Source organism: Pelophylax lessonae (genome assembly GCF_965119305.1).
Source record: "Pelophylax lessonae genome assembly, chromosome: 4".
Lineage (NCBI taxonomy): Eukaryota > Metazoa > Chordata > Amphibia > Anura > Ranidae > Pelophylax > Pelophylax lessonae.
This window is the reverse complement of record NC_138771.1, coordinates 493,659,951-493,687,516: the sequence shown is the minus strand read 5'-3', so window position 1 is coordinate 493,687,516 and position 27,566 is coordinate 493,659,951. Positions and strand designations below refer to the sequence as shown.

General features: G+C 46.2%; 1 protein-coding gene across 2 annotated transcripts in view; it reads right to left on the bottom strand.

Annotated features, from left to right (window-relative positions):
* The window catches only part of PEX26 (peroxisomal biogenesis factor 26), a 63,908-nt gene that overhangs the window by 32,006 nt on the left and 4,336 nt on the right, over nucleotides 1-27,566 (bottom strand). The window contains exons 2-5 of one of the 2 annotated variants that reach the window (XM_082256531.1): nucleotides 24,374-24,514; nucleotides 20,874-21,178; nucleotides 14,156-14,308; nucleotides 3,989-4,677 (exon numbers count right to left, since the gene is read on the bottom strand). In XM_082256531.1, the coding sequence (XP_082112657.1) occupies nucleotides 4,580-4,677; nucleotides 14,156-14,308; nucleotides 20,874-21,178; nucleotides 24,374-24,514 (697 nt within the window). In that variant the 3' untranslated portion in view covers nucleotides 3,989-4,579. Of the gene's footprint in view, nucleotides 1-3,988; nucleotides 4,678-14,155; nucleotides 14,309-20,873; nucleotides 21,179-24,373; nucleotides 24,515-27,566 lie in introns of those variants that run through there. The other variant, XM_082256532.1, reaches the window with a different exon arrangement.

Here is a 27,566-nt window from a genome sequence, read left to right as displayed (position 1 = left end):
CAATACAGTCTCAACAGTGAAGCATGGTGGTGGCAGCATCATGCTGTGGGGGTGTTTTTCAGCTGCAGGGACAGGACGACTGGTTGCAATCGAGGGAAAGATGAATGCGGCCAAGTACAGGGATATCCTGGACAAAAACCTTCTCCAGAGTGCTCTGGACCTCAGACTGGGCCGAAGGTTTACCTTCTAACAAGACAATGACCCTAAGCACACAGCTAAAATAACGAAGGAGTGGCTTCACAACAACTCCATGACTGTTCTTGAATGGCCCAGCCAGAGCCCTGACTTAAATCCAATTGAGCATCTCTGGAGAGACCTAAAAATGGCTGTCCACCAACGTTTACCATCCAACCTGACAGAACTGGAGAGGATCTGCAAGGAGGAATGGCAGAGGATCCCCCAAATCCAGGTGTGAAAGACTTGTTGCATCTTTCCCAAAAAGACTCCTGGCTGTATTAGATCAAAAGGGGGCTTCTACTAAATACTGAGCAAAGGGTCTGAATACTTAGGACCATGTGATATTTCAGTTTTTCTTTTTTAATAAATCTGCAACAATGTCAACAATTCTGTGTTTTTCTGTCAGTATGGGGTGCTATGTGTACATTCATGAGGAAGAAGAATGAACCTAAATGATTTTAGCAAATGGCTGCAATATAACAAAGAGTGAAAAATTTAAGGGGGTCTGAATACTTTCCGTACCCACTGTATATGGCTCTGACATATATTACAGTGCTGTATAGTGAACACTGTTATTCACACCAAAGGAGCTTACACTTTAATGTTCCACCACAGTTACACACTAGTAGTGTACATTTATATAGCTCTAACATATTCCATAGTGCAATACAGAGAACATTGTGCCAGTCAGCCTCTGCACCAGAAGAACCTACACTTTATTGTCCCACCATAGCTGCCCACAGTTTTTAATGTAAATAAGCCTTTCCATGTGTGGAGGTTAAAGTGTTCCTAAACTCAGGAGCCTGTACTTATTATATCTGGTCTCCCACAGTACACACAACATGGAAATGCAATTATTTTAGCAAATATAAACTGCTAATACCTTTTCTCATCAGCAGTATATAACAGTCTTGTAACTTCTACCAATGCCTGGTTAAAGCTTGTAGGAGGAGTTTTCATTGTACTCTGACTGTCCTATAAGGCTGCAGGACCCTTGACCCTCTGTCTGGACAGTGCTGATTGGCCCTGTGCTGATCACATGCACTTTCCCAAGAAATATAACTCTCTAGCAATACACACCAATCTGAGCATGTGCAGAGTGCCCCCAAGGCTCTGTACTGTCAGGAGATGGATTGGGGATTGTGGAAGAATGGGAGGATCAAAGAAGACAGGATCAAACAGCCTTTTTTCACAATGTGTAGGATTAACTTTTTTGGTTCCACAGTAAGTATAACAAGCATGCTTTACTGCATATACTCACTGATTTTACTGTTGTGGGTTTGATAACACTTTAACCCTTTTTTCTACAGGTGTAAATGTGGCTGTGCCTCCTTGTCTTTTGTGGGGTGTAATTTTCCATCAAGTTTGCTATATGGACTATTTATGCACTTGTACCTTGTGATTTTACTTCCCAATTCAAGAAGATGTTAACCCTAACTGGGTAACTATTCCACCCTGCCCCCCCCCCCCCCAGCCTAAAGCCTAGTACACACCTCTAGTGTGAAAAAAAAAATTGACAGCTCAGGTTGGAGCCGCTGTACTAACAATCTGATGTTAGTACAGCAATCTTCCCTGCTGTTCTATTGTGTTCTGACACGGGGATGGCTGCGCCAGAACACTTTGGTCAGCACTGTCAGCCACTGGCTGAGAGCACTGATAGGGAGCCGATTGGCAGACATTTTTTGGTCCTGAGCCTTCAACATCAGACTGGCTGCCATACACATGGACCGAATGTCGGACACTTTCTATTGAACTGGCTGATATTTGGCCTTTGTGTACTAGGCATATGACACACTTAAAGGAAGGCTGGGGCAGGAACTGGCTGACATTCGCCTGTTGTGTACTAGGTGTATGACCCACTTAAAGGAAGGTTGGGGCTGAGGCAGGAAGTGGCTGACATTCGGCCCTTGTGTACTAGGCGTATGACCCACTTAAAGGAAGGCTGGGGCAGGAACTGACCAACATTCGGCCCTTGTGTACTAGGCATATGACCCACTTAAAGCGGAGTTCCAGCCTAAAAATAAACTTTGCAGCATCAGAGTACAAAAACCTGAAAAATAATTGGATAATTATTATTTTTTTTTGTTTCACTTACCTTGTTTTTTATGAAAATAAACTTACCTTCATTTCTCTTCCTCCTTGTGCGGCCGCGGCCCCCGACGTCACTTCCTCCTTTGCATTGCCTCCTGGGAGATGAGCGTCATCAATCCCAGGATGCAATGGGAACAGCCGGCCGCTATTCTACTACTGGTTAGCCCAGAACCAGGAAGAGGAACACAGCGGGGGGACACCACAGCTTCAGATGCCCACACCGGAGATGGCCGCGCTCTTCAATCAATTTTAAAGGTAAGTATTAGTCTTTATTCAGTAAATGTAATGTACTGTAATGTGGGGTTAGTGTTAGGGTAATTGGGGGTAGCTTAGGATTAGGGGGGTATAACTCCGCTTTAAAGGAATGCTGGGGCTGAGGCTAGGGCAGGAACTGGCCGACATTCGGCCCTTGTGTACGAGGTGTATGACCCACTTAAAGGAATGCTGGGGTTGGGGCAGGAAGGGTTGTTTTTTTTTTTCTTTTTTTAACCTTTTCTCATCTTAGTGCTGCAGATCTCCTGCAGCCCCTTTTAACCAGTTTTGGTCTATATGCACTCTCTCCAGCTTTGGCTGCACATCATTGCACTGCAGTAATGGTTGCATTTCCCAGAGTGGGTTTTCCTGATAATGACAACAGCAGACCATGCCTGTGTAATGTGTTAAAACACCCATTATTAGAATCCTGTGTGAGAGGATGACAACGCAGAAGCACAATTGGAAGACAAGGACAGAGTTTTGTCACCCTATACAAGAAGTACCTGAGCAAAGACCCCTTGTGGCAGGACCACCAAGGATCATTCTAAAAAAAAAAAAAAAAAAAAGATGCAGATTTAAAAAGAAAAACTGACTTTTGAAACATTAAGATTTTAGTGATTGGCTTTACATCTACTTTAATTGCCTCTTAACAGTTCAGTTGATCTTATCTTCATTTTGTATTAATGTGGGGGCATTTGTTGCGCTCTCATCAGAGACATCACACAGGTCTGTCACTAAACCCAAACATTCCTCTTTCCCTGATTGTTGTTAGGGCACGCTGGGGCTTGTAGTACCTGGAGGTCTGTGATTGGGATATCCCTGCAGGCGAAAATGGTACATTGGCTCTTGTTGATGAGTGTATTTTGGTTTTAAACTGGATAATTACACAGTGCGCACAGTGGGAATACAGGAAGGGGGGGGGGGGGTCTGGAGCTAAGAGAACATATGACAGGCTGTAATAAGCTGCTATTTCTAGAGCACAACTGGCAGATGGAGCAGAGAGGCACAGGTTAACCCTTTGGAGTCTTCTGAGCTAAAACATTTATGCTGCTGGTAAAAAGTGAACCTCTTGTAGAATGCAAAAGTCTCAAGCAATGTCTCAGGACCCAAAATATGTCAGCCTGGCTTAGCTGGGCATTACATTTGCTATAGAAAGGGGTGGGGAAAGGATGGGGAAAGGATGGTGGTTCTACTGGCACTCTGGAAGGGACAATAATGATGGTCATTGCCTAGTCCTCAGACAGGGTCATATTGCTGGTAGAAAGCGCTGTTGCAGCAGATTGAACATTCTGTTGTTTCCTACAGTGACTGCACCAGGGTACCATTTCTTGTAGTTAAAAAATAAATAAACCAGCTGGAATCCTATGGGTTTCTATCAACAACATCTCCAGATCCAGAATAAAAATGGCTTGACCTTGCCAGGGTTGCATTCAGGTCCCAGCAGACTTACAGAATTAGAATGCCCTTCTCATTCAAAAATACTTTATTGACACGTAAACAACAAAAGGACATCCATGGACAGAATCACATATATTTTTAGAACTTAGTTACATTGATTTGATCAAGTATTGCAGGAATTATCTTCATATCACAGTCCGTAGCTGTAGTGGGTCTGAAAATGATATTTGGTTGGCCACATCAGAAAGCAAAGGGGGCTGGCCATAGCAACCAAAATGGCACAGGGAAATCGGGTTGCTAGGGACACATTTTATACACAAAGCCCTTCGTGTTTCAATGGCATCTGGGGATGTCTTTGACAAACATTTCCAAGGGTCAGTCCACCCTAAACTCACATTTCTGTATCACACAATGCCTGCTGGTAGTATCATTTATTTTACATTATGGAGAATGTCAGAGGAGGGATGCACAAAGGTGGGCAGGAATACTCAAACCTCCCAGGTGGGTAGGATCAGAGCTAAGAATTATGGAATGGAGGTCTCACTTCTGCAGTCCTCAGAAGATATAAGAATGCTGTGACTCAATCCACAATATTCCATGTACAAATGAAATACCACTTTTGCAGAAAATTATTTTGCAGAAATTCTTTTACAGCTGTTCACGGCTGACTTGGCGATGAATTCTTAAAGATGTTGGTGGTAATTTGCCGCATCAGGAGAAGCAAATGAGCGATAGGACCCTGGGACAATGGAGAAGCTGAAAGGAAACAAGTAAAACAAGTTATACAATGGCATAATAATGTGATTGCTGGAATCTAATTAGGGACTGGGTGTGAGAGGAGGAAAGTGACAAAAGCAGAATGTATAAAGTCCACATTAAGTTTCATTCAGACTTTTATCATAAAAAGGATATCTGTTTTGGGATTCAAAGGCTCCTCCTTCATCAGGGCTTGGTACCACTAAACAAATTGTGTTCTGAAATGATGAAACTGGAGGTATCCTGAGGTGTAAGCAGCCGGCTCAAACAAATCAAACTCCTGGAGCGATGATACCAACGACCTGTTAGAATTTCAACAAATCTTTCATGCTTCCTTCAACAATACCAAACCCTAATGAAGAAGACCCTCTGAACCCTTGAGGAGAATTGTCTTTATAGGATTCAAGTCTAATTAAAATTAAATCTGCTTTTGGCACTTTTCTCACACCCATTGATAGGGGATAATACTAAGCTTCTTCATATCCTACTACACTATATTACCAAAAGTATTGGGACACTTTAATGTCATCCTAGTCTTAGTCTGTAGGGTTCAATATTGAGTTGGCCCACCCTTTGCAGCTTTACCAGCTTCAACTCTTCTGGGAAGGGTGTCCACAAGTTTTAGGAGTGTGTCTATAGGAATGTCTGACCATTCTTCCAGAAGCGCATTTGTGAGGTCAGGTGTGGACGAGAAGGCCTGGCTCACAGTCTCCGCTCTAGTTCATCCCAAAGGTGTTCTATCGGGTTGAGGTCAAGACTCTGTGCAGACCAGTCAAGTTCATCAGCCCCAAACTCACTCATCCTTGTCTTTATGAACCTTTCTTTGTGCACTTGTCCAAATCATTTTATGGAGGGGGTATTATGGTGTGGGTTTGTTTTTCAGGGGTTGGGTTTGGCCCCTTAGTTCCAGTGAAGGGAACTCTTAAGGTGTTAGCATACCAAGACATTTTGGACCATTTCATGCTCCCAACTTTGTGAGAACAGTTTGGGGATGGCCCCTTCCTTTTCCAATATGACTGCGCACCAGTGTACAAAGCAAGGTCCATACAGACATGGATGAGCGAGTTTGGGGTGGAGGAACTTGACTGTCCTGACCTCAACCCGAAAGAACACCTTTGGGATGAATTAGAACAGGGACTGTGAGCTAGGCCTTCTCTCCAACATTGGTGCCTGACCTCACAAATGCGCTTATGGAAGAATGGTCAAACATTCCCATAGACACACTCCTAAACCTTGTGGACAGTCTTACCAGAAGAGTTGAAGCTGTTATAGCTGCAAAGGGTGAGCCAACTCAATATTGAACCCTACGGACTAAGACTGGGATGCCATTAAAGTTCATGTGTGTGTAAAGGCAGGTGTCCCAATACTTTTGGTAATATAGTGTATCTCTGCTCAACAAAAACCTGGTACTTGCGAGGGTAGGGGACCATTTGGCACTCCCTCATTTCCCATAGTGCGGTTCTCTGTGTCTTCTGACTGGCCAATCGCCATTTTCAAGAGCTGTCACATAGCTGGGGGAATAGGAGAGATGTGTATGGCCCAGAGCAACTACCAACTTTCAGCCCAGAAATTTTTAAGGGCTTAATTGCACACCAAAACATTGGGCACAAAAGCACATGCCAAACAGCAAGATGATGCAGCCCTGTGCAGTGTAGTTTTACAAAAGGGTCAGGAACTTCTTTCTCCACGTTTATCGCAGGTAGGGCAGTTTATTGAAATGAACCGGCTGCCCTACACGCGTCACATGAGATCACAAAATTTCATGCCGCGCTAGGTCTCACCGTACTGGTGTGAACCTAGCTTAAGTCTTACTGGATAGTGCAAGGGCAGGTAAAAGGGTTCACATGAAATCAGGCCACAGTAGCAAAGCAAACCTAAATCAGAGAGGTCCACAGAAAGGGGCTTCTTTGGGTTCTTAATCCAACACTGAGCATCTAGCGGTGTCTTCAACTTTAAAGAGTAACGCCACTTTTGTTAAGAAAAAAAAACATTCCTGTCTGGGTTATCTCTGTACATTGCAGGGATTTTAACAAACCTTTCTGCAGATTCCTACCTTTTGTTATTCTGAAGAAGTCGCTGTTTGTTTGTCTGTCTGTGTCCATGTGTGACGTGAATCTAATTCTAATGGGAGTGATTTTATAATCATCAATTTGCTGCTGCACTTGCAGGGTTCTAATGAGGAAAGTGACAGGGTCTGCATCCCTTTAGACTTGATTTTTTTTTTCAAATATGTTTATTTATAAATAGAAAATCAGAAACAATGGAAGAACATCAACAGAAATTGCAGACAATATTACACAGAAAGTGGGTATACAACCAGTCATACAGAGCAAAATATCACAAAATACCTCATCTTTGTAGAATGGCCAACATGTAGTAGTAGGTAATGCAAACAGCCTAGACAGGCTCAAAAGTGCCTAAATATACCCTGTCAGCAACCCAGGTATTTCGTAGCACCATGGTACCCCACTTCAGTGGGACAAGGCTATCAAAGAAACACCCCCCATTCGTTTCCGATTCCCTGTTTTTTTTGTATGTTGTTAAAACCCCCAAAAGGGGTACAACTAAAAGGGGAGGAAAAGAGAGAAAAACAGACACGAAAGGGAGAAGAGAAAAAAGAGAAGACAAGGAGGTACACTGGGAGGGATGGGTGGGAAATAGGGGGGGGGGGGGAATAGACCCTCTCAGTCTGTGCCCGAAAAGTGAATTATCATGTATGCCGCTTTCGGCGCGCCGTCTGAATGCTGTGAGAACATCAGGGCTTTACCCCGGTCAGAGAGGAGGAACATGTTCCAAAATCCCAAAATCTTCCTGTATTTCTCCCGCCGATGCTGTACAGAGAGGGTCAGATCCTCAAACTTATTGATTTCCTTCAATTTCTGCACACAATCGCCGATCGTAGGTAGGGGCTCACGTGGACTTCCCAGCACCTCTCTGTAACTTCCGGATAGAATCTATGCAAGAGCGAGGGGACACGGTACCATCTGGTTAATACCTTATAATTGGTTTCCTGCAGATTCGTACATGTCGGGGTCTTAAGAGCCAATGTACAGATATTCAGGCATTGGGCAGGTGTAAAAGTACACCCTAAATCGCGCTCCCATTTCGCAAAATATGATGGGACAAAGCCTTCCGCAGGGGCAATTAGGAGGCCATATGTTTTGGAAAGAGGACTCGGCAGCGTCCCCTCCTCCATGCAATAATCCTCAAACAGCGTTCGATCCCGGGCATAGAGCTCGGGAGGCGAAAGGGAGTGCAGAAAGTGATGTAACCGTGTCGCCGTCCAAAATGGGAGTCGAAAGCGACCTGCGGAGTCCATCAGGTCCCCCATGAAGGGCAAGCGACTCCCTACTACAAAGTGGGAGGCTAAATAAAGGCCCTCAGTCCGTAGCCCCTTTAAGGGTCACGTCAGAGATCCCCGACTCAAAGGCCGGGTTCCCCAGCATGGGATACAGCGGGGACGTCTGCGTAGATATAGCTGGATGAGAGAAAAGAGAAGACACCACTGCCAGCGTCACACCTATCAGTGGGTGGGATCCGAGAGGACTACGAGCCTTCAGTTTACACCACGGTGCACCACCCAGAGGGAAATCTGACTGGGCCTGTTCTAGTTGTACCCAGAGCTTCCCAGGGCCGTGCCTACACCAATCCAGCAATCTAGTAAGGTGCACCGCCTGACAATATTTGGCCACGTCAGGGAGTGCTAGACCCCCATGTTGCTTAGGAAGGGTCAAGAGTGATCGTGCCAATCGCGGCCACCCCCCAGTCCAAATAAAACGGATGAACAGGGGGTGGATTCGGTGAAAGAAACCCGCAGGAATCTGGATGGGAAGCGCCTGTAGGAGATATAAAATCTTAGGCAATATCGTCATTGTAATGAGGTTACATCTCCCGAACCAGGAGTGTAGGCCCACATCCCAACTGTCCAACAGCCCATGAATGGTCGTCAATAGTGGAGCAAAGTTCAGTTCGTAGAGCTTAGTAAGGTCTGGGGTGATTTTAGTGCCAAGATAGGAAAAAGCTGATTTCGTCCAGGTAGAGATGCCGACAGTTGCGACAGCAGGCCCGCCGGCATCGCCACTCCCATGGCCTCCGACTTGCTCAGGTTAACTTTCAGATTGGAGCAACGACTAAAAGCCTCCAGTTCCTTCAGCAAGTTAGGGGATGAGATCACCGGATTGGTAAGGGAGAATAACATGTCATCCGCGTAGGCGGACACCTTACATTCGTAGTCCCTTACGGAAAGCCCCGATATGTCAGGGCTGTTGCGCACCCTACATAGAAAGGGCTCCAGTGAGAGCGCAAAGAGCAGGGGTGATAGTGGGCATCCCTGACGGGTGCCGCTGAGAATCGGGAAGAAGTCCGACAGTACCCCATTACATTTCACCTGGGCCGTAGGGTGCGAATAAATTTGAGATATCCAGGTCCGCATGGTCTCCCCTAAGCCAATAGACCGGAGTGTGGACATCATGAATGGCCAATGAACACGGTCAAAGGCCTTCTCCGCATCTGTGTTAAGGAGAAGGCACGGCGTCCGGGACACCTGCGTTTGGTGGATCAAGTTCAAAACCTTAGGAGGTATTATCCCTCGCCTCCCGCGTCGGAATGAACCCGACCTGATCCAGGTGAACCAAGGACTGCATGTGAGGGGCCATCCTGTTGGTGATAATTTTAGCAAATAATTTTAGATCTAATTTTAGTTCCTTCCCCTCCTTGGGGATAAGAGAAACATGAGCCCGTAAAAAGTCTATCGGGAACCTGTATCCCCCCTCGCCCAAGTGGTTAAACCAGGCCACCAAATGCGGGCCCAGTAAATGGAGAAAGGTGGTGTAATAGGGCAATGTGAAGCCATCCGGTCCAGGTGCCTTGCCCGGTTTAAAAGACCCCATTGCCCCCTGAAGTTCCGATAACATAATCGGGGCTTCCATCAGTTCCTGATCTTCCGGCGCCAGGGAGGGCAAATTCGCGGATCTGAGATAGTCATCGATTTGAGAGCTCGACACCCCCTGAGGTGGCAAATTGTAGAGGGGGGAGTAGAAGTCCCTGAACGTACTCGCAATCTTTTTTGGGCAGGGAGACCCTTTGACCCGAGGGTGAAAGTAAGTGCGGGACATAGTTGGCCAATCATTGAGCGCGCACCGAAGCCGCCAGCAGCTTCCCACACTTGTTCCCTGACACATAAAAGGAGTGATGGGAGCTTTGCAGATCTGCCTTCGCTTTGGTGAATAGCAGGTCCTGCACTTGCTTGCGGAGAGAGAGAAGCTCCGTCGCCACAGCGTGGTCTAAGGAGCGTTTGTGTTGAAGCTCCAAGTGGTGGACATCTCCTAGCAACTTTTCCAACAGCTGGGCCCACGCTCTCTTTAGACGCGCACCATGTTTAATGAAAATGCCACGGATGACCGTCTTGTGTGCCTCCCACACCACCCCCGGGTCACAGTCCTTTGTAGTGTTCACTCGAAAGTATTCCTCATGCTCCTTCAAAATCTCCGATTGCACTTCCGGGTGTTGGAGGAGGGAATCACTCAGGCGCCAAGCATTAAACTGTCCCCAGCCCCCTCTGTTAGTCGGTACGATAATGTGATCATTGCGTGATCGGAGAAAGTAATCGATCCAATGGCAGTGTTAGTGACCGCGTGAAGCTGACCATGCGGGATCAAAAAGAAATCAATGTGGGAGTATAATTTATGCGGGGAGGAGAAAAAGGTGTAATTCCGTTCCCCACTGTGTTGCAACCGCCACACATCCACCAGTTGGGCAGTATGGAAAGCCTCCAGTATGGGGCGACGCGGATTACGAGGAAAGGACGAAACACTGGCAGAAGTGTCCACAGCAGGGACCAAAGGGACATTGAAGTCCCCCCCAGAATCAGCTGGCCCTCCTGAAAGGAAGCGAGCATCCGGATAATGAAGACCTCCTGGCCATCATTGGGTGAGTATATAGTCGCAAAGGTCAGCGGAAAGGTGCCCACGGATCCCCTGACGAACACATACAGTCCAGGAGAATAGACACTCCTCTCGACTTTGCAGTGGCATTGGTCGAGTGGAAGGAGATAGGAAAGAAGCGTTTTTGAGGAGCGGGAGACGTGCCTCTCTGAAGTGGGTCTCCTGTATAAACGCCAAATCAGCGCGGCAGCGGCGTAAATCGTTCAGAAGCACCGTACGCTTTTCCGGGACATTGAGCCCCTTCGCATTGAGCGAGACCACAGTGAGATCATCCATTGCCCAAAAAAAAAAAAAAAAAAAAGGAGGGGGGGAGGAGGAGGATCAGAAAGAGGACAGGGGACACAACAAAAGGGAGAGAGAAGGGGGAAAGAGGTGGACGAGAAGACCAGAAAGTAGGAAGATAGGACGATAGAGCTGACAAACACCAACAGGAGCGAGTCCCGTCGACAACACTAAACTGCAGAAAGAAAAACCCTGCAAGTGCACTAGGGGGCTCCGAGAGCACACCCCAGGCGAACCGAGTGGGAGCGCGGACGGAAAAAGGACCGACTTACAGCCGCGAGCCCGGTCCACCCACCCAGCCCGGCATGAAAAATAAATCATGAGCATGAGTTATGTAAGGAGAGTACCCTAATAAAACAAAAAAAAAAAAAAACACAGAACCCAAAACCACAACCCCCCTGCTGACTAACTGCCGTTAAGGCAACAGGCACGGCAGAAAACCAACCGGTCTATAGTGCAATTGTAGTAAGAAAATTGTAAACATGTCACAAGTCCCCCACCCATAGCTCCCCCGTGCCACAAAAGCAGGAAAGGAAGAAGTAGAGTGCGGGCATGCTAAACCCCAGAGCCTCCCAGCACACCCCCTCTAGATGGCAGTAGATCAAAGGGCCGTGAACAGATCTCAACCCCCCACCTTGCAGAGCCATCCCTCTAGTCTGGGGACCAAAGTCATGAGGGAAGTGAACGTCACCTCACCGAAATCAACCCCTCCCCCAGGAAGCCAGGACCCTCCCCCAAGACAAGGCAGTGCCCCACTAATGTACCAGAACATATCCCCTGTGCCCGATCCCCCATACCCCCCATCCCCCCGCATCCCAACATCCCCAAGCACTCACCCCTAGAAGTCCCCCGTGCCCGAAGGCAAGAAGGATTCCGCAGTTCCCAACAGTAAAAAACAAATAAAGGACAAATCCCCCAAACCAGGGTGCACAGCAACAGTTCCTTCGTCAGCTCCTCCGGCCACAGAGGAATATCCAGGGCCACAGCATGTGTCCAGGTGACATCTCCCCCGCCGGGTAGTGCAGGTGTGGGGGTCCCGAGCACAGCAAAGCCGTACCGGGGAGGGGGACGAGCGGGCCAGGGCATTTCGGGTGCGCGAACCAAAAACAAAAGCAACGGTTAGTGGGCATAGGCAGTCCGGAAGGTCCACAGTGTCCAAGGGGGAGCAGGCACACCCGGGGGAAGGCAAGGGAGCAGCGGGAAGCAAAAAAGGGGCAAAACAAGTCCGGGCGACTCAGAGGGGGTCAACATGAGGGATCCACAGTGCCGCAAACTGGAACCAAAGAGGTAAGCATGGAAGTCTCGGGTGACGATCACGTACTCACAGTTCCCTGGGGGCGTCCGTTAGGCGAGTCCTGGAGCCGCGGCGGAATCGCTGCGGGCGAGGCAGCAGGGGAGCATCCCCCGCGGTGGAGGCCCGACGGTCTGAAGGCCTCGGCAAGAGCAACAGCCAGTTGGATACGGTGATCGGATCCGTCTCCAGGAAGACAAACAGAGCAGGAAGGTCACTCGGTGATCGGAGGGTGAAGGCAGTGTTAGGCTTACGGAACGTGACCGATAGGGGGTAGCCCCACCGGTAGGTGTATCCAGCTCTCCTGGCCAGCTCTAACAATGGGCGAAGCAAGGCCCTTCAATATAGAGTGGCCCTCGACAAGTCGGGCATGAACTGTAGGGAAGCGCCACCAAAATCCAGTGGGCCAGATTCCCAGGCCTTGCGGATCACCATCTCCCTATGAGTGAACCGATGCAGTCTGCAAATGACATCCGCGGGCGGTCCGCAGCCGATGCCCGGGGACCCAGCGCCCTGTGGACTCGGTCAAACTCGAGGTTCTCCGGAGTGTCTTCCCCAAAAGTTGACTCAAGACAGCTGACATCGTGGCAGGTAGATCCTCCGACCCTGTCGCCTCCGGGAGGCCCTTCAGGCGAATGTTGTTGTGACGGCTACGGTCCTCCATATCTTCTATATGCAACTGCATGGCCACCGCGGCCTCCAAGTGAGCCGCCTGCGACTTCTCGAGGGTGGACAAGCGACGATCCATATCAGAGATGGTCGTCTCCCCCGCCAATACTCTGTCTGACACCTGGCGGATCTCTTGCTGAACCGCTTGCACCTTCTAGCGGCTAGCGGTGAGCGGCCTCCAGGCGGCCGACGATCGCCTCTATGTCGGCCACACTCGGTAGAGAGCGAAGGATGGTTCGGAGCTCCTTGTCCGCCCCCAGTTGGCTCAACGGTCTCGCTGTGCCCGGGTTAGAAGGGCGGAAGGCAGCAGGGGTGTCTGAGAGCAGCAGAAGGCGCGGGTGACGCCGGCAACGGATTCCCGCCGGCCTGGGGTACAGAGCATGGCGCCGCCATCTTGCTTGCCGGGGGGGGGGGGGGGGGCTGAGAAGGGGAGAAGTGCCAGATTTCTCCTCCAGCAGGTGAGGTTCGGGAGGTATGTGGGCGTCCGGCGGTACTCCTAGTCTTCCCCCTTTTGGCAGACCGCATACCGCAAGAAAATAATGAGCGAAAGCCGGGCTAAGTGGGGTAGATCACGGAGCTCACTAAAAAAGAAGCCTCAGTCAGCCATGTCCCCTTTAGACTTGATTTACCTTTTGGGAGTATCTCACCAAAAAAATAGAAAATTACAGCGGCTGCAGATTGAAAAGGGAAGATAATTTTTAATATCATTCAGTTACAATATGACTTGTTTAGCAATTATATATGCTATATTCGTTTTTTTATTTGCTATTTTTTCCCACGAAACATTAAAAGGGAGCAGACGGTCATTGATAATGGAGCAGAGACTGGAGGAAAATTATCTATCCAACCTGACTAAGAGGAGATGCTCTACCTGCTGACTCTGATTTTTATTTTGGCGTCTTTCTTCTAGGGGACAACCAAGCTAAATTTTTCCAGCTGCTGTTATGATTTTAAAATTTGAACCAGTGGAAATGCAGCAAATGTGTTTCCTGGTTCGAGAGCCCCCTCCCAGTGAGCCCACTGCAGCCCCATCCACAAACACTGAAGCAAAAGGGGAAGGTTTCCCAGCACAGGATCATGTGATAAGGAGCTGAAGTCATGCCACGAGGCCCTGTAAAAAAACTCCTAAATCCCAATGTACTTCATTATAACAAACTTTGACATTCCATTTTTTATGTAGGATTGTTCATTCACTGAATATTATCATTATTATTGGAGTTTTTAGATTCTCTGTAATATCTCCTGAATTATTTATTCCCTTCTTTACACAGCATGCATCTACAGCCATTCTAACCTGGATCCAGTCGCAGCAGGATGACAGACATCAGAAGAAGAGCCACCAAGACACGCTGTAATGGAATCCTTCGTACCCATGTCACCACCACGCTCAGTGCTCCATAGAGGAACCGTACCACATGTTCCCGTCTTCCCTGCAAACGTCCTGCCGCTGCAAAACAGACAGAGCAATAGGAAACCCATTACCATCTGCAATTTAATGATCCAAATTAACACCCAAGGGCTCATGTAGGCAGGATTCGTCTATTAACACTGCGTCTTGTATCTAAACCTTGCAATATTCAAACACATTCTTGGGTGCAGTATGTGACCTGCTTCTGCCTGCTGGGAACTCAATAGACCAAAACAAAGAAACAAAAAGCAACACAGGTCAAATGGGCAGAAAACTGGATTTTTGTAAGAACTTACCATAAAATCCTTTCCTCTGAAGTTCATCGACAGACGCAGCTCCATCTTCTTTAGACCAATTGGAGGAGCATAACCCATTGGTCTAAAGAAGATGGATCTGAGTCTGTCGATGAACGAGAAAACTGGATTTTTGTAAGAACTTACCATAAAATCCTTTCCTCTGAAGTTCATCGACAGACGCAGCACCATCTTCTTTAGACCAATTGGAGGAGCATAACCCATTGGTCTAAAGAAGATGGATCTGCGTCTGTCGATGAACGATAGAACGATAGAGAAAACTGGATTTTTGTAAGAACTTACCATAAAATCCTTTCCTCTGAAGTTCAACAGACGTAGCTCCATCTTCTTTAGACCAATTGGAGGAGCATAACCCATTGGTCTAAAGAAGATGGATCTGCGTCTGTCGATGAACGACAGAGAAAACTGGATTTTGTAAGAACTTACCGTACAATCCTTTTCTCTAAAGGATAGAGAAATAGAGGCTATCACACTAAAATCCTAATTATTAGACCTCCAATATATAAGGTTTATATATGATATGTGTATATAATTTTGATTACTGTGTTTGGACATTTGGAATATTTAGGCGCGGCACATATTATTTTATCCAATTTTGGAGGTGGCCACGAGGACACACAGACACGCCACAGGAAACTAGCCTCATATGTAAGCGCCCTGTGCTGCAGAATCTCTACCCTCGTGTTACTCTTCTTACAAAATAGACTCCCATATTCCTTGTCTGCCTCCTGTGGTCACCTACAGCTCTATTTTGGTTTTGGCATCTCAATACCCTTGAACCATCAGTGGTCATAGACTTAAGTCGGGACCTACATAAATGCCTACAAGGACTACATCATATGGGTCATATTTGTAAAATGTTTTTATGAAGATATGATATTTTTAGTTTTTTGTTAAATACTGATTTTTTTTAAACTAAATTTCTGGATTAGTTCTGTGTTGCACCTAAAAGGTCTCATATAAATCGCTATTATACTTAGATATTATCTTAGGTGCTATCAACAGGAAACTAAAGGAAAAGGTTGGCCTGACATTTTTAGGGAATAATAACCACTTTTGGACCGTGTACATCTAAAATGTTAGCAATTGAGTGGAGAGTTAGTATCTGTCTATACAATACTGGCGCGATCCCCTAAAAATTAAATATTTCTATAAATGGGCCAAGTCTGACAGGGAAGGGGAGGTAGTTGGAAAAGGGGAAACCCCCCCAAAAAAAGGGGGTGGGGATGGGGACAAACCCCAGCAATGGGGATTTTCATGTGCCCAAAATACTGAAGAAAAATGGGTCTAAAAAATATATGAATTTTATTGAAACAAAAAAATATTAAAACCGGACATTGAAGTGCAACATATTAATGGTATATCTACATAGCGTAATACATCCTGCTATGCGGTGGATCCCCTTTTCTCACTACCTCCCCTTCCCTGTCAGACATGGCCCATTTAAACATCTAAAATGTTGTGGATGGTAATTTACCCACTGCCATTTATAAACAGCACTGGTATTGCGTACTGAGCCAATCTCACCACCTCTGTACCTTGGGATCACTGTGATTGGTAAAAGAGAGACCAATTAAAGTAATCACAGATGTAAGTAGTATGGCGTTTACGCACCTTCGATTTACAATGAAAGAAGGGGAGGAAAGAGTCGTTCTTTAGTTCCTGATCACAGCACAATTCCCTCCTTTCCTATACATCTGATCACATTTCACTATATGATCTGTAAACTAACCCTTTACCTCCATTATTCTGCAATTCTGCACACGAATCCTCCAATCTTCATTCTCCCACTGTATGTGACCTATATATTACCTCTTCACCACCTTCTCCCTCTGTGTATGACCTGTATGTGTTGTATTTAGTGCACCATTACCTAGCTCTATGCGAGAATTAAAGTGATATTAAACCCAGAAGCAAACATTTATTATATTGCAGCTTAGAAATTCTTAGATGTGATGACTGCGCTAGTTTTATTTTTTAGGCTTTCTTTCTTCCATTTTCATCTGGTGATCCAGCCAGTAAGTCTGTTGTTTTTCAAAAGAACAAGCTCTCTGGCAGAAGTGTTACTGGTCAGATCACCAGGTGAAAAGCTTGCAAAAAGAAAACTGACGCAGCCACCACATCTAAGGGTTGGTAAGCTGCAATATATTACATTTTTGCTTTTGGATTTAATACCCCTTTAAACCCAAACGCAAACATTTATTTTATTGCAGCTTACCAATTCTTAGATTTGATGGGTGTATTCGTTTTCTTTTTTAGGCTTCCTTTCCAGAAAGTCTGTTGTTTTTCAGCAGAACAAGCTGTCCTGCAGAAGGTTGAGATAAATCATTCAGCACTGTTAGGGGTGCTTACAATGATCAGATTGTATTTATTTTTCATGTAAAACCTTTATCCCATAAGGAAAAAAACTGTTGCTGTAACTACTTAATAAGTGTTAGCTGGAGTGTGGCTTCAATTTGTTAGTGTATCTAAATCTGCTAGTGTATCTAACACCCCCCCCCCCACCCAAGGCTGACAATGCTGCTGTCCAAAGGTGTTTTGAAACATCCTGAGTGGGGGTACTTTAATAGAGAAGGTGTATTACTGGCCAGATCACCAGGTGAAAACAGAAAAAAAAAAAACGAAAAAAGAAAACTGACGCAGTCACCACATCTAATGTCTGGTAATCTGCAATATATACATTTTTTACTTTTAGGTTTAAAACTGCTTTAATCACCTCAATACCGCCATGTTTCTTCATTTCCAAAATATGATGGTGAAGAATGTAATCACCCTGGGGTGTCTAGGTTTACATAAAGGGGTTATTTTGAGGGTGTTTGTACTGTCCTGGCATTTTTATTTTTACAGAAAAATGAATTGCTCCAAGTTTCCAAACCAGCTTTGATCATGTGATCTCTCAAAACCAGTAAATAGTACAAATACCCCCAAATGACCCCTTATGGAAAGTAGACAGTCCAAGATATTTAGTAAGAGGCATGGTGAGTATTTTGAAGTTGTAATTTTTTGTCACCATTTTATGGAAACTAAAGAAATGTAAAAAAAAAAAAAAAAAAGTGTTTTTTCCACAATTTTTTTTTAACATTTAACATTTATGACATACTGTCACCAGTGCAGTACAGTGTCATCATATAACTGGTGTGGCGGTGTTTAGGGACACTGATTGGTGTCTTTTTTTAACATACAGTGACCAGAGCAATACCGTATTACCTTAGCAACACTGTACTACTCTAAGAGAGGTGATCAGGTTTGTTTGTTTTTTTTTGTTTTTTAACACACCATGATTGCTTAAGGGCTCTTTCACACGGTCCGCCTCCGTAGGCGGATCCGTGTTGCTGAGCCGGCGGATGACAGCTCCGTCTCCGCTTGCAAAGCGGAGAGGGAGGTGTCTCAGCCCCCGCTGCCCTCTATGGGGGATCGGATGAGAGCAGACCGCCTGTCCGCTCTCATCAGATCCGATCCGCTACGATTACTGAACGGATGGAAAAATAGGGTTTCCATCCGTCCAGATTTCACGGACAGGATCGGATGCGGATGGCAGCGGGTGTCAGCAGAGGTGTCTCCACTGACATCCGCTGCCCCATAGAGCTGCATGGAGGATCCGATCAGATCCGCCTAAAAAACTGACAGGCGGATCTGATCAGATCGCCCGTGTGAAAGAGCCCTAAAACTGAAGTATTCCACAGTTATAATCAATCCTTTTTTCTGAATTAAAACTATTAATTTAATGTTTACTATTGGGGTTAGCTGAGAATGGCCACAGCTAATCACATGGTACAGATGGGCTGTAATTGGCCCTGTTTGTGTCATGTGATCAATGTGACCAATCAAAGAGTTTATAAGACTAGTACACATGAATGGCATGAAACAAAGCCATTCATTGTGTATAACTGTCATGTGATCTAATGTGATTGGCCATAGCGATCACATGGTGCCAGCAGCAGGCCAATACAGTGATATGTCATCGGCTGTGACACAGTGGGTGACAGAGCATACCGAAGCGCAGCCCGTGGGGTGTGCGTGAGGTGCGATCCTAGAAGGAAGTCATATAATCTCCTCCCAGGATAATAGGCCATCATAATACAATAGAGAAGGGGTTAAAAAACAGTAATTGGTTAAAGTGTATCTAAACCCAAGAACAAAAATGTAAGTTATTGCAGCTTAGCAGACCTGGTAGCTGCATCAATTTTTTTTTTTTTCTGTATCTATGTCTAAGGAGCGTTGTACGCTCTCTTAATCTCCGTAACATAAAGAGAAGGTGTTCTGTAGTCCTCAAGGGAAAATGTAACGAATAAAGAGTACAGTACAGCAAGTTATCAACTCAACTCATAAGATTCGTGGCAGGATCAACAGGTATTTTTTTTCCACTTATCGAACAGGTATAACTAAATGCTTTCAACCTTTGCAAACTTGGATGAGAGCTTAAGAAATTGCCAAGTGTAGGGCCAGCACAGGTTGTTGGATGTTCAGTTATAGGTGTGCTGCCAGAAGTTCCAGATGACAGTCTGTGTTATCCAATAACCTCCCAACCAATTACGAAGGATGAAAAGGATAATGTGATTGGCTGTGTGACAAACTCACTCAGGACAGGGGCTTTTGGAGGGGACTGCAGGCTAGCCTGTTGCCTACTGACAATGGGCCCTGGCTTGTGAGGGAACCCTGCTATTTGTGGGGTGTATGCTGGGGGGACCCTTGGAGTAATGTTACTTTGGATTCAAGTCCACATCTCCCCAAGACACACAGACTCTGGGACTCTAGGCATAGGATCCATGTTAAAGGCCTAGCTGCCTTTTACCAATAAAGGACTGCTCTGCACAGTCAGACTCATGGCAGATAATAATGTCATCAGCTCAACCACCTGTCTTCCACACATTGTCGATTATGCTGATTAACTCACCTATTGTCTACTGTGGGTGTTTACACTTCTAATAATGTGTATTGTACTTCATGAGCTCGACGACGGCAAGTCTGGTGGTTAATTAGCTCAAGTTAATTAAATCACTGCCATCTACTAGTTGCTAAAGGGAAAGTAGAATACTGTTTGTGCTGGTTGTTCCTTAGATTAATTATATTTCATCTGCATATGAAAATGTAATCAGGCACCTGACCTGGTGGGGTATATATTCAGTGTGAGTTGTTCAATAAATGTTCCAGATCTTATACAAGTTATTCTCGGCTAATTTTATATGGGGCCGGCTAGAATATCTGATATCTATGTTCAAGACTGAAGGAAGCAGTGTTCTGAAGGAAGCACACAAGCACATTGTGGGGTCGCGGTTCTGATACATTGGTCTACAGTCTCCACCTGTATACCCCGGGGATGCTGGGCAGTCGGCCCAGATCCCCAACAGCATGACAAAGGGAGCCCAGCCACCTTGTCTTCTCAACAGCGGCTGAAAGGACTTCAGGGAGAAGGGTCAGTCTGTGCTTCTCCCCAGCAGCGGGTATGTTCTTCGAGAGAGGCAGAGGCTGGCTGGGTAAGTAACGCTCTGTTCCGGACAATTTTTTTTGGGTACTGTGTGGGTACAGACATTGGGGGACTTGAACTACGGACTAACTTTGAATTCAACCCATTTGGGGTCTCCTCTGTGTTAGTCTCCTGCCGAAAGGGGAGATATGTAATGGGAGTCAAATTGGGCAGTGGGCTTGTGGAACCCAGATTACCTTAGAGAGATCGGGAATTTCCTTGTCCAGCTCCCCCGGCCCCCCCTATGTGTAAGTCACCCTGTGTCTTTTAAAAGCACAAGGTGACCGAGAACCCCAGTCGGGTCTGCACTAACCAGACTCACTGTACAACCACACCGGACTCAGCATATCATATTCCCCTGGTTATCCTGGGTTCCATATGTGTGGTTTGGGGTAAAAGAATAAAGGGCTCTTTCATTTAGGACAGTAATATTTGTGAACAATATACCTCAATAAATATATGAAGATAGATTGGTTCGACCTTTTCAGGCTGCTTGTAGGAATTTATCTCATAGACTATTGCTAGATAGTTCGAGGTGAAGTGGGGTTTGTTATTGTTAAGTGCCTGTATCCCATTGTTCTATTGTTTCTGTCTGCATTGGGATTTACCTATTATGGGATGTATATGTATATATGTATGTGGATTAGCTGTTGATGTCTCGACAAGTGACTGGGTGGGCTAAGGGATCTTAGATCGGGCTGGTACCAGGCAAGGAAAGCTTATACTGCGGACATACTCTTCTTGAGTACAGGGGTCTATTACAGGTTGCTTCCCTCAGACAGTTATATAGAAGAGGAAATCTGTCACTTAGAAGAGATGCTCATACCTGAAGGATACTCTGGCTCCCCCAGACTGTCACTCTCATCCTCTTCCTCCGCCTGCTTTAGACGGTGCCTTTCTTCAGCTACGGCTGTGAGGGCAACTTCCTGTTGCTGCGTGGTGAATGCTCTCGGGTCCTGTGCCAGCTCCTCAGCCTCTGACAAGTGACCAAGGGGGAGCAGAATACGCAGGAGATGGAGCTCTGCCACTTTTTGGTACCCTGGCAGGAGCTGGTTCTTGGGATCTCTCAGCCAATCACGACTCATATCTAGCATCACATGGGGCTGCTTCACACTGCTGTACAGGAGGAGGCTGCAGAGAGACAGAATGTTTGATTAAAAGCTTATATCTCACAGAAGCAATCGCCAGAGGAGACTTGATATCAGAAAACTCTCAGCTCCATCACTAATTACTCACCACAGACTACCATATGAAGCTACATTTTCAAAAAAATCTGCTTTTAAAGTGGACCTGTCAGCAGCTATATCATTTCAGTGTAGCTTACAATGTGATATAATTATAAATACAGAGCTGCATACAATTGTGTCTTTTATATCTGCCTGAAGTTCAGATTTAGGCTGGGTTCCCACTTAATATGGATGCGGTCCACAGCAAGGGTCCAGTGCGTCCTTGTTCTATGTTTCAGGGACGAATCAGGCCCGAATTTTTGCCTGAATTCGGACCTGAAACTGGGCCAAAGACACACAGGACCCCTGTGCAATCTGCTCCGCGGCTGCCAAGGAGATGTATGAACTGGCTCCAACGAGACCCGTACACACTCTTCTGGGATGCCAATTAGATGTGGAAAAACCCACATCCAATTCGCACTAGTGTGAATCCAGCCTCAAGCTTCACAGGAGAGCCCTGGCTGTGTGAGGTCTGAGCCTCAATCTAATATCAGGACTGCTGGAAAAGCTTGAAGAGAATTGTTAGGATAGAGCTGCAAAAAGGAATCCCCTATCAACTTGCCTCTAATTTTAGAGCAGGGTCCAGACATCACTCGGGTCTGGGCTTTGTGGTTCACTAGATGAGGGCTGTTAACCAGTAAATAAACAGTCATTTTATCAGTGAAAATTTAAGTCCATCTCCAGAAAAAATATTTTATTTCATGGGATGTTAGAGCCTAGGGTTTTACTGCAGTCTGTGTTCTTATTGGGGATCGTTCCTGTCAGAACACAAAAGCCTAGAGAAATTCAAATAGGGGCACATAGAAAAATAACATCCAATTTTTAGGCCTCATGCATATGGACATTAGCAGCTCCTGTATGGCAAAGCATAGAAGCCTCTGCTCTTTCCTGTGCCCAGAGAGCCGCATGAGCCATATGCAGCCACCAAAACAAGAAAATGACAATTATTTCTGTGTTGGTGCTTACCCACAGATGTGTGAACAGAGTTTCTCCCTAAACGCAAAAGTGGCACATTTGGGGAGAAACGCCAAAATGTGCATGCGCAGTTAAGCATCAATGCAGAAGCAATCTATATTTACCTAAATACAACCATTCACTTACTTTGGTTGTTGAATATGGCATGTCCGGCTACCAGGGTGGAGCAAAGTTCTGGGTATTTTATGCTTCAGCACACAGGAGCTGCTAAACGTCCATGTGCATGAGGCCTTTGTGGAGTGGGGATGGGTTACAATGCTTAGATTGCGGTCTATGTCTATCTTCCTGTAACTGTAACATCCACCTTCCTCACTTATTGCATGGCTATCCCATGAATAAGAAGTGAGGAAACATCCCCCATATGGGGTCACAGACAGGAATAAAAACCTGGCAGAAAGTTTAAAGGATAGGTTCACCTTTGGGAGCATATTACACCCACATTTAGGGTGCAACATGTAACATGCTACTTTTGCACCTGCCCCCCTTTCAACGGAGCTCTCCTCTCCGACAGCGGGCGGGCGATTGATAACAGTGAGGCTGTGCGGAGCTCCTCCCATACAGCTGCAGCATTCATTCCTGTAAGTGAAAAAACTACAAGTATCATCATCCACTGCAGCAGATGTACTTGTAGTCTGAATGGCTTTGAGTGCGCTGCTTAGCACAATCATTAAACAATCTGATTTAAAGCCGGGCTTACTCTATATAGAACCAAAACTGTGCAAATCGAACAAATAAATTAAAAACAATAAATAAAAGGACAAGGAAAAAGTCAGTGCAAAAACTATAATAGTCTAATGGCCGGAATACACGATAAGAAAATCGACCGAAAATTTCCGTTCAGCCAAGTATCGGCCAATATTCTACTCATTAATGCCCAGCCATCAGTGACCGATATCGATATTGTGAACGAAAAATCCCATTTGAAAAAAAAGAAAAATTCTGTCTTCTCGTTTGCGAACGAACAATATTCTATACATTGGTGATAAGGTCGTTCATTTAAAATCTGTAGAACATCATCACGCATGCAATGTTTCGATGGTCGGCGGTCAAACGGTCGGGCGATATTCGGCCTGTGTATGTTGGCAACGTTTTCGACCAAGGAACACTTTTTCATAAGTCGGTGGTCGAATGATCGGGCGATATTCGGCCCGTGTATTCCAGCCATAAGTATTGTGCAAATAAATCAATATTTCTCAAATTGCCATTGCTTCAAAAATGTATTTCTTCTATGATAAAGTGCCACACTCTTCACCATAAACATTCTGCTTCGTGCAGATAGTGCCCTTTCCCCGATGGAAATTGTGAGTCTGTTTTTAAACTTTAAGCAGAGTTTAAGCGCAAGCTCCACTATTCTGACTCCCCCCCCCTCCGGTGCCACATTTGGCACCTTTTTGGGGGGGGGGGGGGAGCAGATGCATGTTACCTTGACATTTTCCACATTTTGTCATGTTACAACCAAAAATCTAAAATGTAGTTTATTGGTATTTTATGTGATAGACCAACATAAAGTAGCACATAATTGTGAAGTGGAAGGAAAATAATAAATGGTTTTGTATTTAGCCCCCCTGAGTAAATACTTTGTAGAACCCCTAGCTTTGCACATCTAGAGAGAGAGTCTCCGGTGGGACAGGAGACCCGGGCGAGCCGCGGAAGGGGGGGGGGTTAGGAACGTTCCCTCCCGCTCCTTGGAATGACAGCCGAGCGGCTTCTCAGCCGCATCGGTTGTCATTAAAAGACAGCCGACCATCGGCTATGGACACGGGTACCGGGATGATGCCTCTAGCTGCAGGCATCACTCCGGTACAGCACTTTCCCGAAATATCAGCAATATCAGTAAATCAAAAGGCTGATTCCGATTTATCGGGGAAAGTGCATATCGCCCCCCCCCCCCCCCCGATATATCTGTCTTGCTGATAATCGGTCGATCACTAATACAAAGCAATTGAGGGTAATAGAGGCAGTAGGAGCGGCATGGGGAAAGGTGGTGGACAAGAGATGCATCCTCAAAATGTTTTAGATATTTTATAGCAGGTATATCTCTTTGTGTTTGTAGTAGTCTACACTAGCACATTACAGTTCCCAGTGGCCATTATACAGAGAATTGATTCGGTCAGACGACCATTACCACAGCTCTATGATGTTGTGTGGCATCTCCTGTGCGCTCTGGTAATACTGGAAGAGCCAAGGCAGGACCTCCCTCCATTGCTCCATCTCAGCCAGGGCCTGAATCCCGATCACACACAGCGAGGCCTTCACTTGTCCATTCCTGAAGGGAGAACAACTTATTAGTCCTTTCATCTCACTCACCAGAGGCTCATTGTGAATTATACAGTTTTATTACCTAAATATTTAAGTGGCCAGAAGCCTTATACAAGGCCATCTATGATCTGCATATTCTCCTAGGTCATGTGACAATCTCCCCAAACTATTTATATAAAAGCAGTCAGGTCCTTTCATTAAGACCCCATTCACACTAGCGCGACTTGTCAGGCGACTTGGTCACCTGACAAGTCGCGGTAGGTCACCTGCCATTGATCAGCACAGGACCCATTCTAATAGGAGCGACACAAGTCGCTCCGACTTAGAAAAAGGGTCCTGTACTACTTTGGGACGACCAGAAGGCGACTTGCATTGACTTCAATTATATGAAGCCCGTGCATGTCGCGCCGAGGTCGCGGTGCATGCTGTGCACCGCGACTTCACAGGTCGACCCAGCAAGTCGTGTCGCCCCTGTGTGAATGGGCGCTCATAATTGTTGACAGATCTAAAAGAGAGTAAATCAGACTGTATCATTTGTGGTCAGTGTGCCAATGAAAACCAAATACTGGAAAGATAAGCTCTGATAACAATTAGAACTTTGTGAACAAAGAACCGCATTCACTATGGCTGTCTCAGAAAGGAGAGATGTACTGTTCCTGCGTCAATTTAGGGTAAAATAAAATCCCGAAAAGTTCTATAAAGTAGAATTTTCATGATAAGTGTAGTATGCTGAGTAATGTGTCAGTGTAAGACTTCCAGGTATTTATTACCTCTAATAGAGATCATAGTACACCCTCTGACAATGCCTTCATCTGCTTTTCTGTCCAGAAGGGTGGAGCCATCTTTGTTCAGGCATCATCCAGGGTCACCAGCTACTTCCTGGACAGAGATGCTAGCTCAGATATGACATAGTCATGTAAATCCAGGAGCTTGTCTGACAAAGATCAGCCCCTTCCCTTGTGAGTTACTACAAAGTTACAAGGGTGCAGTCTGTTCACTGAGGGAGAGGAGACTGAGGAAATGCTGCCTCCTGCCTGCAGCTGCCTGATTACATCATCTCAGCCTAGGCAAAGTCAGTTAGTGGAGCACAGGGCTTTTTAATAATAAAGCAGGAAGAGGAATATATTACAGGGAGAGCTACTAGCCCACAATGATCTGTGAAGCCGGGCAAAGATGGATCACAATTCAGCTGGTTCAGCAAGAACTAGATACATTTCAATCCATGTATGGGCAGGCTGTTCGATCTATCACTCAATCAAACAGCCTGTCAGGTTTTTCAATCACTGCTGGTGGCTATAGTTGCCAGCAGTGATCATTGTATTCTGATGGCTGAGAAACCTCCAGCTGTCGGAATACACCAGCCTTGCAGGAGAGATTTCCCCTATAAACACTGACTGTGCTGATTGAGAAATCAAACATTTTGGGTGTGATTTGTGTTTCTGGGTCAGGGAGTGCATGTGATTTGGGTTTCTGGGTCAGGGAGTGGATGTTATTTGTGTGACTGGGTCAGGGAGTGAGTGGGGTTTGTGTTTCTGGTTCTGAGAGTGGGTGGGATTTGTGTTTCTGAGTCAGGGAGTGGGTGGGGTTTGTGTTTCTGGGTCTGAGAGTGGGTGTGATTTGTGTTTCTGCATCATGGAATGGGAATGATTTGTGTTTCTGGGTCAGAAAGTGGGCGTGATTTGCGTTTCTGCACCATGGATTGGACGTGATCTGTGTTTCTGGGTCAGGGAGTGGGTGCGGTTTGTCTTTAGGAGTCAGGGAGTGGATACTATTTGTGTTTCTGGATCAGGGAGTGGGTGGGGTTTGTGTTTCTGGGTTAGATACTGGGTGGGGTTTGTGAATCTGGGTCAGGGAGTGGGTGTGATTTGTGTTTCTGGGTCAGGGAGTGAGTGTGATTTGTGTTTATGGGTTAGGGAGTGGGTGGGGTTTGTGTTTATGGGTCAGGGAGTGGGTGGGGTTTGTGTTTCTGGGTCAGGGAGTGGGTGTGATTTGTGTTTATGGGTTAGGGAGTGGGTGGGGTTTGTGTTTCTGGGTCAGGGAGTGGGTGTGATTTGTGTTTCTGGGTCAGGGAGTGGGTGTGATTTGTGTTTATGGGTTAGGGAGTGGGTGGGGTTTGTGTTTATGGGTCAGGGAGTGGGTGGGGTTTGTGTTTCTGGGTCAGGGAGTGGGTGTGATTTGTGTTTATGGGTTAGGGAGTGGGTGGGGTTTGTGTTTCTGGGTCAGGGAGTGGGTGTGATTTGTGTTTCTGGGTCAGGGAGTGGATGTGATTTGTGTTTCTGGGTCAGGGAGTGGATGTGATTTGTGTTTCTGGGTCAGGGAGTGGGTGGGGTTTGTGTTTCTGGGTCAGGGAGTGGGTGTGATTTGTGTTTCTGGGTCAGGGAGTGGATGTGATTTGTGTGACTGGGTCAGGGAGTGGGTGGGGTTTGTGTTTCTGGTTCTGAGAGTGGGTGGGGTTTGTGTTTCTGAGTCAGGGAGTGGGTGGGGTTTGTGTTTCTGGGTCTGAGAGTGGGTGTGATTTGTGTTTCTGCATCATGGAATGGGAATGATTTGTGTTTCTGGGTCAGAAAGTGGGCGTGATTTGCGTTTCTGCACCATGGATTGGACGTGATCTGTGTTTCTTGGTCAGGGAGTGGGTGCGGTTTGTCTTTAGGAGTCAGGGAGTGGATACTATTTGTGTTTCTGGATCAGGGAGTGGGTGGGGTTTGTGTTTCTGGGTTAGATACTGGGTGGGGTTTGTGAATCTGGGTCAGGGAGTGGGTGTGATTTGTGTTTCTGGGTCAGGGAGTGAGTGTGATTTGTGTTTATGGGTTAGGGAGTGGGTGGGGTTTGTGTTTATGGGTCAGGGAGTGGGTGGGGTTTGTGTTTCTGGGTCAGGGAGTGGGTGTGATTTGTGTTTATGGGTTAGGGAGTGGGTGGGGTTTGTGTTTCTGGGTCAGGGAGTGGGTGTGATTTGTGTTTCTGGGTCAGGGAGTGGATGTGATTTGTGTTTCTGGGTCAGGGAGTGGATGTGATTTGTGTTTCTGGGTCAGGGAGTGGGTGGGGTTTGTGTTTCTGGGTCA